At 37.6% G+C, this 14,793-nt stretch overlaps 2 protein-coding genes across 2 annotated transcripts; both read right to left on the bottom strand.

Moving 5' to 3' along the window:
- Window positions 1-3,204: 3,204 nt before the first annotated feature.
- LOC127455227 (bone morphogenetic protein 2-like) lies at window positions 3,205-6,838 on the bottom strand. Its single transcript, XM_051722932.1, has 2 exons — window positions 5,706-6,838; window positions 3,205-4,275 (listed from the first exon to the last, which is right to left on the bottom strand). Exons 1-2 carry the CDS (start codon window positions 6,034-6,036, stop codon window positions 3,431-3,433), a joined length of 1,176 nt encoding a protein of 391 aa, XP_051578892.1. The 5' UTR covers window positions 6,037-6,838; the 3' UTR covers window positions 3,205-3,430.
- Window positions 6,839-8,360: 1,522 nt separating this feature from the next.
- On the bottom strand, window positions 8,361-14,304 carry LOC127455232 (protein DVR-1-like). The gene is made up of 2 exons (XM_051722940.1): window positions 13,898-14,304; window positions 8,361-9,725 (listed from the first exon to the last, which is right to left on the bottom strand). The coding sequence occupies exons 1-2, from the start codon at window positions 14,172-14,174 to the stop codon at window positions 8,899-8,901; spliced, it is 1,104 nt and encodes a 367-aa protein (XP_051578900.1). The 5' UTR covers window positions 14,175-14,304; the 3' UTR covers window positions 8,361-8,898.
- Window positions 14,305-14,793: the final 489 nt, after the last annotated feature.

The raw sequence follows: 14,793 nt of genomic DNA, 5'->3' as shown, positions 1-14,793 counted from the left end.
GGTAAGTTGTGCATGGATCGCGGAGAGTAGCATGATCCTCCACATGCTGCGAGTCTCCGCGGTGTCATGCACAGTGAGCCACGTGATAAGATGCGTGGATTGATCGTCTCAGAAGCGGAGAAAACTGAGACTTGTCCTCCACCACCTGGATTGAGGCGACTAACCGTGCCACCACGAGGATCTACTAAGTAGTGCTCTGCTCCTCTGCGTGGATGAATGTGGTTCGAAGCACCGGTGTTCACATGGATACAGGACATCTTATCAGAGCGAATGGACAAATAACGAAAGGAAAAGACGAATATACGAAAACATGTCATCTGAGCAGATAAGTGCCATATCTTATGCTGTTGTTTTGACTTGGAAACACTGATGTTTTGAAATACATCACATTACAAAATTTAGGCAATGTTTGTTAACACTAGACACAACGATTGATAGTCTGATAAGGCCAAACTAATTTATAGATTGTCAATGCTACCAACCAGTGGTCAACATCATTTCAAGACTCACATGTCCTCGGCAAGCCTAGGACTAAAGGATTTAAATAAATTATTGCAATTATAAAAGAAAAATACAGTAGCTGGAGCTTATTTTCTCTGTGTATGGATATGATGCAAACACACGGGCGAATGACGTATGCATGCAATTTCCTGCTAAATCTGTCCCGACAGCTCTAAAATATAATCATTATTATATCAACGTGTATTTGGGTAAAGACGTGGTTTGGAAGATGGATTTTTGTTGCACTCTCTCATTAATAATGTCATTTTTTTTTTCTTTTACAAAAAAAGAAGATAAAATTACATTGTGTAGCTTTAAGTTTAAAGTAATCCTTTCAAGAGATTTTAATACAATTTTAATTTTACTGAACAATTTGGGCAAATTAGCTTAAAAAAAGTAGACTTTAGCTGAAAAGTGAGTAGTTTGCAACCCTGATGAAAAGATGTGTGCTATTACTTTTCTAAACGATCAGACTTACAATTTTTTACCTGGCTGACATTAAAACAGGTGGAAAAAACCCCATCCCAAAAACCCACTCTTTTGGACTTGGACCACCAAGCAATCACTCAGAACACCTTATAAACACCCTAGTAACTATTCAAAACACCCTAGCAACAGAACTAAGTTTTGCACCGGTAAGCAACACTTAAAATGTTCTTCTGAAATGTGAAAATCTAGTTTTAGCTATGCATTTTTTTTTTTTTTTTAGAAACTGTAAGTTTAGCTTAGCATGTGTAGCCTACCCAAGTAACGATAAACTTATGGTTCAAATTCTATTTTGTTTGCAATTTTTATCATTATTCTTTTTACTCATCAACATCTGACTCCAAGTAAGTTTTTTTGGACTGACCTGCAATTCTGAATGAGAAATCATAGTTAGCTACTAAGCAAACAAAATGCTTTTGTTTGTTAAAAAGTTTCCATGCTATATTTGTCTTGCAGCACAAACATTTCGTATCCCGCCCTCTATTTTGGGCTATTTAACGACATGACAGTCCCCACTTCTTAAATAACATCCCTCTAATAAACTAGCTCTTGACTGCTGAGTGCCATGTTGTGAATGACTCTTAATTAGCTTGACTCAATAAGCTCACTTCAATATAAAAGGTGCAGGAAGTCCCCTTTACACAACCAAAGCATGAGGAATTGTGTGATCAAAACACAATAGTCAATGTCTCGAGGCAATAGGTAGATTTCAAGGGCTCATACTGTGGGAACAAACCAGCTAATTTCCTGAGCATTAAGTGTCAACTACCGGTCACATTGTGTTTAAATGCATTCACATTTACCGTGGCTTTACGAAGACAAATCGCAAACTCTGGTTCCAGCTGCACCGCAGCATGATTTTGGATTGTTCATTTCGGTCGCTTGCTTTGCCAATACAGTTTATTCCAATGTTAACCCTCCAAACACTGCGATAAAGTGATACATTTATTGCATTTCCACCCTCAATCTTAGATTGCATTTTAACATTTTAAATGACAGGTACTATACAGTACCTATCATTAATGATGCCTTTAACATTTATATAGAGCAATTTTCTTTAACTATGCATTAAAAATATATTACCCACTATACTGAAAACCAGTGGTCCTCTCAACTGGTGGATCACGACCCAAAAATCAGAACAGATCTGCTACTCATTGATTTCTGAAAAAATAGATTACCAACTATAAAACAATCACTCTCAACTAGTGGGTCATGGACAGCAGCGAAAAACAGTGCTAAATGCACAAAATGCAACTAAATATTTAATCGTGCGGGGTAAAAAGTCTTATCAACTTTTTTTCAACTTTCCTATATCTATTGTTGATAATGTCAAATGCAGTGCATTCTATTAAATTACGTTATTTTAGCGCAATTCATGTGGCACTTGCCAAAAGTTAGCGAAATTAGGCTGACGCCAACATGGACGGGCTGCGCAACATGCCTTCATCCTAGAAAGCCATGAGCAAATCTATGCAAGGTAAAAGAAAAATCGACTAGGCTACATTAAACAGGTTACGTTTGTACTGTGTTTGGACACCAAAAACAGTACAATTGTAAATTGCAAATATGTCCAATGTAAGATCACAAAACCAGTTAAGAACCACTATAAACTATTCACTATAAGAGTTAATGATGGAAATAAATACAGATTACAAATACTTCATGTGCAGGTACCAGCCTGATTGCATGAAAATTACAAGACTGTGGTGATATTGATCAATTAAATCATGTATGACACATATTGTTTCAAGGTGAAATGTCCAGTTTGGCGCTAAAAGGTTAATGCTCTATCAAGTTTTAAATCAACAAAACAGACCTCCTTACCCTAACCTTAAACCTAACCGATAGTGTCAGAAAAAGCAAATGTGAGATGATAAACACAATCACGTCATTTTGTGGTGCTTCTATGACACTTTCAGCTCACGTGTGGACTTGCATACTCTTCAGAACTTGTACCCCGGTCCTTTGCATCGCAATTGAAACGCTCTGTGTCACAAGCTTGTAAATGCAGTTCATTATGTAATGCAAACATTAAAATGAGTCATGCACTATAGTAAAAGTGTTTAGATGTTATAAGATAGCATTGTATGAGGAACAGGGTGAAAAGTATGCGTTTATGAACTGATAAGCTGTAATTACGCATGATGTGTGATTGATGTTGTAGCACCTCTAGTGTTCATTTTCATCATACAAAGAGCCACATAAAAACCATTTTGTGATCATGTAGGTATAATAACCTGATTCTGTGAGCCCAGGTACTACATGAAATGTACATCAGAAAAAACGTGCAACTCTGATTAAAATATTTATTTTCCCAATAGTGAACATAAATATATCTTTATATACTTCTCCAAAATATGTGTTTTACTTTATTATAAATAAAGTGTAGTATTGGGAAAAATAAAGTGTCTTCAAAGTCTGTGCGTTCCAGGCCTAGGCGTCAACGGCATCCGCAACCCTCCACGACCATATCCTGGTAGTTTTTTAAGATTACTCGCTCATATTCGTCTAGATAGAGCAGAGAAACCGGACTCAAGTCCGTGGGAACGCAGCACGCCTTGGGAATGTTGTTGTTCACGGAGTTGACCAGTGTCTGTACAATAGCATGGTTGGTGGAGTTCAAGTGGTCCGCCAGAGGAAACGGGCACTCGCCCTGGCAGTAAAACGCGTGGTAACCCGGTGGGGCGACTATCCAATCGTTCCACTTGACATCGCTAAAGTCCACATAGAGCGAGTGTCTTCTACAATTCGCTTTGTGCTTCTTCCGCTGTTTGTTTGTCCGTACTTGCCGTTTCTCGCGAGAGTGCAGCACGTTGCCCTTTCCATCATGGCTGTAGGTCACCAAAAGTGGCCTCATTTGCGGCCAGGTGTCCTCCCTGTCGTGCAGGGATCTACTGACACGTACGTGTCTTTTGGAGTCCTCCTCTGTGCTGTCCGGGTGAACTATTTCCACCACAAAGCCGTGGTTGGGGTGTCTGTCCGCGGTCCACCGCATGACAGCAGGGCTCACGTCAAAACTCTCCCATTTACTCAAGCTGTGCTGAACCATCCTCGTGTCGAGGAGTCTCGTGATTGGTTCTTTGAAGGAACTGGAAGGTTTGATGATCTCGTGAATATTAATGCGGTGGTATCCCGTGCTACCATTGCTAAAAGAACTCATAACCTGCTCTCTGAAAATCCGGAGCTCTGCCGATGTGACAAACTCCTCGCTGGGGATGGAGCTCAGGTTGAAGATGAACCGTTGTGTTGTCTTTCCGCTCAAACTGGACAGATCCTCTGTGAATTCTGGAAGAGATTAGAATTAACAATTTGGGTTTAAGAAACTCAAAAGTTTCAAATCATATATGAGGGAAGTTTATGGGAATCTTGGCTGATCTGAATCAATGCCAGTTCATTGTACTTTGTCAAACTTCTTGTTTACATTCAATGACAGGATGTGACTTGTACTGACCTCTTACTGGACAAATTGATTTAAAACACAAAAGTTAAGTAATCACCCATAACGTGACACAATGAGCATTCCTAGTTCAATTTTGACTGCTTGTGAATCTTAAGTCTACTATATGTTTGCAGCTCAACTAGTAGAGCATGGTGATTGTAATGCCAAGATTTGGGGTTCAATTCACAGGGAATGCATGGACTGATGAAATCACTGAATGCACTTTAATCTCCTAGAGAAAAAAAGGTGTCTGAACTGTCAGATTTACATTTAAGTCATGCCTCTTGAATATGATGTGTTTGTGAGTCTGTTCAGAAATTCATCTGGGTCATTCTATTAAACAAATTTGCTTTTAAAACATCGAATAATTTTGTCCTAACAAAATTTAAATAAATGAAATGCTCAAAACTGCAGCTTAAATGACCTATCAAACAGCTAAATGGTAAAATACTACATCAACCATGCAATGTGTCTATACCAAAATTTACAATTAGCTTTAAGTAGAATTTGTGCATTTCATTTGTGTTTTGTACCTCTCTTATTAGGAGACAAAAATGCACCTGTAACTCTTGAACTTTCAATACAAATATATAAAACCTTTGATTTTATAATTGATTAAATAAATGACTAAATTGTGTGTAATATATACACACAGTGTATATATCTAAATTAGTAAACTGATAATATAAAAGATATATTTTATATAACAGTACATTATTTTTTAAATTATTAAACTGTATTATAATTAATAAAAATGTATATCACTACTATAACATGCATTATAATCATATATAGATAAGATTATATAATTTATACAACCATGAATTAAAAAATAAAAGAACATCTTTTTTTTATTATAGTACCAATTGTATAATTTATATAAATATATCAATTATAAAAATGTAAAAAATACAATAAAAATATTATTATAATATGCATTATAATATAAAGATGAATTTATACAATCATGTGTATGTATATATGTGTATATATATATATATATATATATATATATATATATATATATATATATATATATATATTTCATATATAAATAATTTGCACTAAAATGCATTAAAAACAATTGGAATAAGAAAAAAAAAATTGCCCTTCTACAGGGGAGTTTACACAAACTATAATTTCCTCATCAAATGCTCTGCAGCTAATCTCAATTCCTGTTAGGCATGAAGGATAAAGCTGATAAGAAGGAACAAAGAATTTAGACCTTGTACTTAAGCTTGGAAAGGGAGAATTCTTTAAGTAAAAACTTAATTACCATCATGGTGGAAGCTCCTTATTGTATTTGCGCGGCTGGCGGATCTTTCCGAACCTTTCCCAGTGAAACCTCTGGGTCTGTTGCCGTTATTCGGTTCCGCGTTCACCGAGTGCATCGAGTACAAGTCCATCATGTATTGAGGAACCACCGCAGACCTTTTTGGACTGGGTCTGTGCTGGAGTCCAAACATGCTCAGAAGTCGAAGTTCAAACGCATGCAGGACGTCCTGGGACAGCGAGGAGCGGCCGATCTGAGGAACGAGTCCACTGGAGCCTCCACAGAACACCTGAGTGACCATGAGAACCATGAGAGCGCAGCCGAAGGAGACCATGGTCACTCTACACCAGTCAGATCAGTGATAGAACGATATCAGATGGGCTCAGGCCAGGAGATATGACCATATTCCGTGTTTAATAGAGCCATTTCGAGAGTTTGGAGTGTCCTTGAGTCACCAAAGCCAACTTAAGAGCCGCTTTAAGGAGAAACGCAAACATGCGCGAAATCCATTTGGATAAGAGAGGCTCGACGAGAGAAACGCTGTCATAATACTGGATCTGTCATCTTCTCAAACATAAACCGAGAACTAATAGATAGACGCGAAAACGCGCAGATGTCCGAACCCAGACAATGGCAAGACTTCACTTAATCTGATCTGGTAAATAAGTCAAATAAGAGGTTTTAACGCATCAGAAATGGTCCAGATGATGTAAAGGACAATAAATCGAGGTCCTCAGCACATTTGCAGCATCATTCATTAGGTGTATAAGTGCAGGTTCTCCACATAAAGTCCCGTTAAAACTCCAAACGCAGCCGACGCGCGATTGTTGTTCCATCCATGGCACATGAAATGATCAATGAACTCATCTGGGGACTTCTTATAAAGCTGGTCCTCTTTTATAATTCCCCGTTTGACTGTGTTCCATGGCTGCTCTTCTGTTGAAAACGGTGAGAGAACTTCCACAATAACGCCCGCCTCTCCTTAAACATATTCTACCGTCATTGCTGAACAAAGACCAGGCTGTCAGAAGTGTTACTTGGCTGTAACGCAGAGAAACGCACCAATAAGTCCACTTCATTCAGAAACAAAAGTTTCCTCTTGACGAAGAGCGACGCAAGTCACGGCGAGGGGTTGAGTGTCCTTTACGCGCAGTGCGCAAGTGTGTGTAACAGTCTCTCTCTCTCTCTCTCTCTCTCTCTCTCTCTCTCTCTCTCTCTCTCTCTCGTGGGTCTTTATGTTTAACTCTCTGATGTCATTATAGAATTCATCAGCTCTGGAGATGAAGGTGTCCAGAAGCGTCCAGCAAAGCGACTCTAACAATCCATAAATGGGAAGTTTCAGTTTTGGTCGATTACCGCATAATAAAACCCATAAATTGACATTAAATCGCATTGAATATATATTCGTACGTGTGTTAGTTTCTATTAAAACACACAATTAAATCTACAGCATGTTAAGATCCTAATAATTAAAATATTTTTACAGGACACTCACTACGCAGCGCTCAAATTCAGACTCAGTGCGCCAACGTGTGGAGAACATGAGCAACAATGTTTGATTTGAAGTCTTTAACACGACTGAGATAACTGTGTGTAGCCTACAGATTTAAAATGATATATTTAAGTAATACTAGAGTGTTTGCCTTCATCTAAGAAACATTTTTTAAACAGGTTTTCAAATCAAAAGCATCATTCTAAACATTAAATGCATTTAACACCATGCAGAATCATAGTTCCTGAATATGTGTTTTGTGAATCTGTTCCAAGACTTTGCCTTCCATAAACTTCTTTTAGAGCCTTTTTTCATATATATATGTTGCAACAGAACTGATAAATGACATGCACTATTGCTCAACTAAGCAATTTCAAAACTGCAGCTGAAATTACCCATTAAAAACTTAAATGATTAAATAAAACATGCACTGTGTCCAATAGCCATACCAAATCTCCCTACTAGCTTTAATTGGAATTAGTGCATTTATGTTTTGTGCATGTCAAATACAAACATTTAAATTCATGTGTTGAGAAAATTAGATTACCCCAGGAGTCCAGGGATACTTGTCACACTTTTGACTCAGTTTATTTTTTAATGTCAGCTTCTGCACAGACACATACCTTCAAATGTTGGCTATACTATGCAACATTTCCACCATTATTACCCAAGAAAGTTCAATTAACACGCACACTGACTTCTATAATGGGGTAAGTTGTCACAAAGAGAACCTGCCATAAAATTGCCTATTATTGGCTTTTCAGTTACCAAAGATACTTGATGATAATTATAAATTATGTAGTTACTTAAGGATCTGAAGACCAGCACATTGCATGCTGTCAGTGAGTGGACCAACTACTAGTGCTAAACAAACCCCAAAGGATTTAGACAGATTAAGAAGAGTGTCTGAAGTCAAAGTAGTTCATATAAACTTTTGACCAAATGCTTGCAAAAAGTACCAGAAAAATATACATGTTTTAACAGGCTCTAGTTTGTACAAACCTACTATACAACTTTTAAGGGATTTTTGAAAAACCCTTAATCGACAAATTTTAAACCAAGTCTCTTTAAAAAGTTACTTAATTATAAAACAAAACTCATGAAGGCCAAAGAACACAGTTCAACCTTTAAGTTTTGAAATGTACCTTTATTACATAGTTGAATCTTTCCAGAATGTATGCCAGTGTGATTTTATTGCATTCACTTGTTTACTAAACCACTATAGCAAAATATTGGAAATTTAGCTGCAAGGACAGAATTTACAAAAATTAATCCAATTTAAGACAGTTTGTGCGTAGCCCTTGTGACAACTAGCCCCGGTCTCCTCCATTAATGTTCTGTAACTACTCTGGAGATAAATGTGGATACTTGGAAACAAATAGTAATAATAATAAATTATAATTATTCAAACTTATGCAAAAAGTTATGCATCCAAATTAATTTATCCTCAATGTCTAAGAAAACTGGTTTGAAGTCTAATCAATCATTTAATCAATGTTATTTATTTTTAAGTATGCATTTTAACATTATAAAATTGGGTTGGGGGGTATTTTGAACATATTGATTTCAAAGAACCACATTAATTTTAATTTTTAAATCACTTTAATGTATAATTAAAACCATTATAATCATGTTTATAAAAGATGTGCATTTTTTCCTGTGTTTAAAAATCAAGAAATTAATACATTTATGTAACGGCAGAGTTCATCTGCATCCACACTCATCCACCACCATGTCTTCATAATGTCTCAGAACTACATTATCATTATTATCATAATACAGCATAGATATGGGCGATAACTTGATGGGAACACAGCAGGGCTGAGGTGTTCCTTTTGGATCAAATGAATGAACCAGAGTCTGCAGGATGGCATGGTTGGTTCCGTTCAAACGCTCACTCAAAGGAAAAGGACATTCTCCATTACAATAATTGGCCAAATAGCCCTGAGGTGCAATAATCCAGTCCTGCCATCCAACGTCTTTGAAGTCAATGTAAAGCCTTCTGGGTTTGCACACATTACTGGGCGTCACTGGCAAGTAAGAAGCACTTCGCTTTCTTCTGAATCTACATTGGAGTGGATTCAACGACACCACCACAAGTGATGTGCAGAACTCAGGAACTTGTGAAATATGAACACCTGTCGTATCAAAAGCATGTTCTTCAAGCATGTTGCTCAAGTCTATGAGCTGCAACTCAAGTTGCATCCCATAGTTCTTGTTTGGTTTTCTCCAGGATTCGGCCAGCTCGGTCAAATTAATATACAAAGAGCTGTGTGCACCATACGCAAGCGACTGAGAGAGCAGTAATTTACGGCTGGATTCGTGAGTCACTCGTTTTAGTGTGGTCCTTAAAACCTTGTACAGGTCCATACTGAAAACATGCCGTCCCAGGTGAGCGAGATCGTGTTTGAACTTCACTTCCAGCTGCGCAAACGAGAGTTGCTCAACATCGTCCAGCACCGACATGTTGAAAAACAGATGCTTCCTCACACAATTAAAGCAGTGGATGGCCGGTGCTGATATCACACTACCTGTTTTAAAAAAAAAAAAAAAGAAAAAATATGTTATGGTGTAAATCAGTCTTTCCTGTTGTGCAGTACCTTTCGAACACTTAAGCTGTGTTTTGGAACATGGTTGGTGGTTTCTAGCTGGTCGACCAGTTACCATGTTCCAAAAACCACCTTGACCACCATGGTCTCCCAGCTTGGACCAGCTAGAAACCAGCTACCAGCTTAATATGGATTTTCCAGCAGGGAAATTTGCTTGTTTTAATTTAACACATTGTGTTCACAGTCAAAAATGACCAGCCCATTGAGATTGATATATATATTTCACACACACACACCATTAAAACCACCTGCCAAATACTGTGTAGGTCCCCCTCGTGCCGCCAAAACAGCGCCAACCCGCATCTCAGAATAGCATTCTCAGATTATTTTCTTCTCACCACAATTGTACAGAGTGGTTATCTGAGTTACCATAGACTTGGTCAGTTCTAACCAGTCTGGCCATTCTCTGTTGACCTCTCTTATCAACAAGGTGTTTCCATCCACAGAACTGCCGCTCACTGGATGTTTTTTGTTTTTGGCACCATTCAGAGTAAATTCTAGAGACTGTTGTTTGTGAAAATCCCAGGAAATCTGCAGTTACAGAAATACTCAAACCAGCCTGTCTGGCACCAACAATCATCCGTGCGATTAATCACCCAATCATGTGGCAGCAATGCAGTGCATACAATCATGCAGATACAGTTCAGGAGCTTCAGTTAATGTTCACATCAACCATCAGAATGGGGAAATATGATGCACAAAAGGGTGCTCAACACACTGTGCGCGCACATGTCCGAGGACTTTGTGTGCAAACATCCACATGTGCTCATCTAACGGATTGTGATGCTCCTGAACACTTCTGTATATTTCTGTATTTTATAGTCTAATATTTACAATGGCCAGTGATTTTTGACCAGGAACACAAATATAACATTGAAAACCACACAAAAAAAAACAACAAAAAACAACTTACCAGTTCATCCAATGTACGCAATGTTTTTACGTTAAAAGCAGAGATAACCCGATGATTAAGTCTTGCATGTTTTCTTGCATGGTCGGAAGTAAGATTCAGCATTTGTGCACGTGTAAACAAGCTGATAACACTTTGCTTGCATGAGGGTCAACTTGAAGTTCTTTTTGATTAGATTTATTTTTTTAATCTTTTGAAACTGTAATAGAGTTTCGTAATCGATCAAACAGGGTGGAATGTTTTAGTGTGAACTAATACCACAAAACATCACAAGCTCCCATCACAAAATTGTGAACTCTGATGGCGCACATAGCTACATCACTTAAGCCACATCCACACTAATACGTTTTAGACGGCAAAAACTGAGCTTTTCGAAAACGCTCTTCCAAGTGGATACATTTTAAAACAAAGTCTTTGGTTTGTAGTGTGGATGAAGATGGAGATACCTGAAAATGAGGTATTTGTCGTCATGTGACACAGTCATGCGATCCATTCAACCCAAAAAAAGTCAAGATGGCGGCCCACACTGTAGCATCGTTATTGTGCCCGTTATTCACTTTGATCGCATTAAAGATAAATGTTACTTTTGTACAAACTTTCACAGTGCATTCCTTCAAAGGCAATGCAAAATTAACTCAATTGCTGTCCGGCGGCGAAACGAGAACAGTTGCATTTCAGCTTGTACATTGAACGGCAATTTTTCACATGCGCAGTAAGGGGATATAAGTGCGTTTGTACGTTTTAGTGTGGACAAGCAACTTTTTTGAAAATGCTTAAGGCAATGTAGACAGCATTTGTAAACAAAAACAGTTTCAAATGTATCCGGATTAATGTGGATGTAGCCCTGGGCGTTTATTTCATGCGTGTGTTTTACATGTGGAAGAGGAATAATTTGATCGTTTGCTCATCTCAATATGTCTAAGACGTTTACTCTCGGATGTCAAAATAAGCACATTAAGCAGATGTCTTTGAGACGTTTGTGATTTAGAATGCATGTAAATATGCTTTAAGAGGTTATCAGATGCTGATTAGAATGAGCTGCTTTCCAGATTAAACGTTGCCGAAATAATCTGGAGTTGCATGCAACTTAAACACTGTGCTTATTGTGTTAATTTGCAGTTCCTCAGAAGCCTACACCAACCCCTAAACGTACACATTACCCTACCCATAAATCTAACCATAACCTTAGCAACAGCGAATGAGACTCTTGCGAGACTTTGGCTGCCAGAGGGTTACCTTCTTGACATCTTAAACCAAACGTAGACAACACCACTTACAGTCAGCGTCCTACAACTCACTCCGGATTTTCACCATACTGGCGTGAACACTTCAGGACTGTAGTGTATCAACTACACGACCATTCATCCCCAACTGAGACCATGTGTACACCTGGCTAATCCAATCACAAATGTACAAGCAAGACATCACCATTAAACCTTGTCGTCTCTTTTGAACTCGTTCGGTTTTCGAGGAGAGAGTCTTTGATTTCATAAGGACATGCATCAATCATTACATCTGTGTTTTAATGAATGATAATAAAGCGTATAAAAAGTAAATGACAAGGAAGCGTTTAAAACCAGTGAAAAGTTTAATATAAACTTCATTTTTGGGAAGAGCAGAAGTCATTTTAGTGCAGTACCTGTAACTGAGCTTCTAGTGTGCATGCTGCTCATTTGTGTCCGTATTGTACACGTTCATGCATCTGCTAAATTTTAGCTCGTACGCTTATTCCATTGAAATCTGCACATAACCATGAAAAATCAGCCATTCCAGCTGCCCTTAGCATCCTCCTGTTTCAAACGGATCGCCAAAAATGCATCTTAATTTTAAGATGACTAAATTAAGAGTGTCTCGCCCATTTTCGTGCTTTATTGCCACCATTTGCAAAGTAAAAAAATATAAATATATTTTATATATATATATATATATAAGCTAATAATAAAAACAGCAGGTAGGGACATGTGGGTGAAGTTTTATTTTTTTTTCTAATTAAATTTTTCTCCTACCCAAATCTTGCTCTCCTCTTTCAACACATGTAAGAACGGCTCGTGCCCATTTTGCTATCTGCAAAAGGAAATATTTAAAAAAAGCAGATTAATATAATAAAGACAGAGGGTATAGGGAGGTGTGGGTGAAGTTTCATTTTATTATATTCTAATTATCTTTTGTATTCTGCTTCCTAACACCTTGCCCTCCTCTTGCACTCTGTCTATATTTCATTGGCTGTGGCTCATTGTCAGTCTTTCACTTGTAGGGACAGTGCGCACACATGACATCTAGATATCAAGCAGTTTTGAAAACTGTCGTAGTGTCTGGGACTCGTCTCGGCCTGTCGCAGGAGTGCACGAGATCCGAGACTTCTCGTCACAGACCAGTCGCCAACTCAAAACATCAAAAGGAGACGAACTTGAGTCGTGCAGTGTACACTAGGCATTACACATCTTTTTCACACATTGGAAAATGCTGTAAGTGAACGACTGCGGAGTAAACCTCTAAAGCGGTGAATGGGAGACCGCAGTAAATATTTTAGCTTACCAGTTTTCTCAAACAACAAAAAACACACATGTTTTCACATCTTTCCACAAAAGGAAAAAAATGGAGCAGTCGATTATGACGTATACATTTACGGTGATAATTCCAGGGTAATACAACAAAAATAATGTTATAAATTTTTACTAACCTATACTCATTTAAAAATGGCTGTGGAAAAGGTCTTTACTGATGTTTATGCTTTTTTCCCCTCCAAAAATGATGTCATTCCTAGTGTTATTTTGAAACTGGCTTTTGTTAGTTAATGCTGAAGTGTGTAATTTCTTGTCTGGATGCTCAAATTCTATTGTTTACACACTCAAAATCAATCTACAAATGGCATGCTTACAATTGACTCTGCGAATTAAACTGGGGTGGGAGAAAATGTAAACTATATAACATTTACTAACTAAAACATTACAAAGAAAACATGCTTGTCACATTAGAGAAACGTCATGTTAGAAGTCAGGACATGGCACAATGGCAACATCTAAACAAACCAATGAAATTATTTCAAATTCACCCCCATGTTCACTTATTTGTATAAATGACTTCCATCTTGAGAAACTTTAATATTTAATCAAAAATTAAGATGTATGGCATATTAGCAAATCACTCCAATAATCAACAGATGGGTATTTGAAATCGGCCTTACCTTGATCCTGGATAAACCTCACAATGTTTCCTCTCACTCCATACTCTGACACCACACATGTATCAGTCTCAGACGTTGAAGTCTGTTTGGTGCCCTTCTTGAACATCTTCCACAGCAGAGAGGGCACTGGAGTAGGGTGTGAAGGTTTCGGTCGACCCGAGAGACCCATTGAACTTAAGAACAACTTCTCTCGCACATTCACATTTTCTGGGTTTATAAAAGTTGGAATACAGAGAGTTAACGTTAAAACGAAGGCATTGAGAAACACACAGGCCATCTTTAAGGAATGCAACACACAGTCAAACAGAACACGGGTGCAAGGCCAGAGCTTTTTAAAACTGATCACAATCAAATGGCCGAATGAGTGAAGACTGACACCTGTGAGTTGATTGGTGGAGATTAAGGCATGACTGATGGGGTTTAGGGTGATTAGATTGTTATGCAATATACTTTGGAAGTGCCTTTGATGTTTACATTCTAATGAAGAGTTCTAAATGTAGTTTTCACACTTGTAATTATTAAAATCTCACAAAAGAAACAATTGTAACGGTTAAATAACAAAGTGATTAGAATGTTTATGTAAATTAGTTGCAAAGGGCTTTTGATGTTTAAATGAGATCAAATGCATTCTAAATTTGTTTTTATATATGTAAACAATATTTTCATGTATTTTCACACAAAAAACAAGGATGAAGCACCAACAAAAAAGTTTCAAAGGTACCACGGTATATGTTTTGGAGGGTGATAAGCTGAAGTGCCTTTGATGTTTGGATAATATCAAGTACACTCTTACGAAAAGTAAAAAAGAAACAAAAGTACCAGTAAACAGATTGTTTTATTATTATTATATTTATTGGTATTTTCATTTAAGAAACCACGATAAAGCACAAACGAAA

Source organism: Myxocyprinus asiaticus, chromosome 17 (assembly GCF_019703515.2).
Source record: "Myxocyprinus asiaticus isolate MX2 ecotype Aquarium Trade chromosome 17, UBuf_Myxa_2, whole genome shotgun sequence".
NCBI classification, from domain to species: Eukaryota; Metazoa; Chordata; class Actinopteri; order Cypriniformes; family Catostomidae; genus Myxocyprinus; species Myxocyprinus asiaticus.
Note: the sequence above shows the minus strand (reverse complement) of the source record. Positions and strands in the feature narration are given on the sequence as shown.